Below are 1,285 nucleotides of genomic sequence, written 5' to 3'. Positions count from 1 at the left end.
CAGGAGCTGGGGGTGGCGGAGGTCGGATCCCCAGCCCAGGCCCACGATGGTGTGGGGCGAGAGGGAGGGCAGCCTGTCGAACTGGTGCCAAGCCCCGTGTGTCGCTCTGTCTCTCTCAGTTCACGTGGAGCCGGATGAGGGAAGAGCATGGATATGGGTAACCAACACCCTGCCATCAGACGGCTCCAGGAGATCCAGAAGGAAGTCAAGGACCTGGAGCAGCAGGTGGCAGCCTTCAGCGGCTTGTCTGCCGACCGGGAGTACAAGAAGCTGGAGCGGGCCCTGACCAGGCAGCTGTTTGAGATCGATTCTGTGGACACGGAGGGCCGAGGGGACGTCCAGCAAGCCCGCAACCGGGCGGCCCAGGAAACAGAGAGGCTGCTGAAGGAGCTGGAGCAAAATGCCAACCACCCGCACAGGCTGGAGATCGAGGCCATCTACAAGGAGGCGCAGTCCCTCGTGGAACGGGAAATCACCCCTTTCTACAAAGGTGCCAACTGCATCAGCGACGAGTTCGAAGAGGGTCTTCAGGACATCATCCTGAGACTCACTCAGGTGAAAACCGGAGGGAAAGTCTCCTTGCGGAAAGCGAGGTACCGCACGGTGACAAAAGTGTGTATGGTTCAGGAGATCATAGAAAGCTGCGTCAAGCAGCAGCCTTCCCTGCCGCTGTCCGACAACGTGCATCCCTCCATTTCTAAAATTAACTCTGTCCTGTGCGACGTGAACAAAGCTAGAGGGACGCTTATTGCGCTCCTCATGGGAGTAAATAATAACGAAACCTGCAGGCACTTAGCATGCGTGCTTACCGGCTTGATGGCTGATCTGGATGCTTTGGATGTTTGTGGCCATGTAGAAATAAGAAATTACAGGAAGGAAGTGGTGGAAGAGATCAATAAGTTACAGAAATACCTGGATTTGGAAGAGGAAGCTGACACAACTTCAGCTTATGACTTGGCCCAAAATCAGTCCATTCTGAAAATAGAAGAGATCCGCAAAAAAATGAAAGAAGTTCATTCTGTACTTTTAAGAGTGGAAAATGCTTCTGACTTGTATTTGGGATCTAAGGCAGAACTGCAAGGATTAATCACGTGCTTGGATGAAGTGAGTCCAGGAAAGAATCCATGTATCAGAGAAGCCAGGAGAAGAGCAGTGATTGAAGTGCAAACTCTTATAACATACATTGATTTAAAAGAAGCATTAGAAAAAAGGCGAATGCACAGTGATCAAGTTAATGCTGAACATCACTCCCACAAAGCAGTCTGGAGCGTGCTTGGAAGTCTCT

At 51.5% G+C, this 1,285-nt stretch overlaps 2 protein-coding genes across 4 annotated transcripts in view; one reads left to right on the top strand and one right to left on the bottom strand.

The window, feature by feature from the left end:
• APOPT1 (apoptogenic 1, mitochondrial) overlaps nucleotides 1-1,285 on the bottom strand; it is a 119,450-nt gene that overhangs the window by 13,582 nt on the left and 104,583 nt on the right. The window lies entirely within an intron of this gene.
• BAG5 (BCL2 associated athanogene 5) overlaps nucleotides 7-1,285 on the top strand; it is a 4,210-nt gene continuing 2,931 nt past the window's right edge. The window contains 2 exon segments of the mRNA XM_014517106.2: nucleotides 7-1,283; nucleotide 1,285. The exon segment at nucleotide 1,285 is cut by the window's right edge and continues 2,931 nt beyond it. Coding sequence (XP_014372592.1) covers nucleotides 148-1,283; nucleotide 1,285 — 1,137 coding nt within the window. The 5' untranslated portion in view covers nucleotides 7-147.

Source organism: Alligator sinensis, unplaced genomic scaffold, assembly GCF_000455745.1.
Source record: "Alligator sinensis unplaced genomic scaffold, ASM45574v1 scaffold85_1, whole genome shotgun sequence".
Classification (NCBI taxonomy): Eukaryota; Metazoa; Chordata; order Crocodylia; family Alligatoridae; genus Alligator; species Alligator sinensis.
The sequence above is the reverse complement of the archived record's forward strand: the minus strand, read 5'-3'. Positions and strand labels throughout refer to the sequence as shown.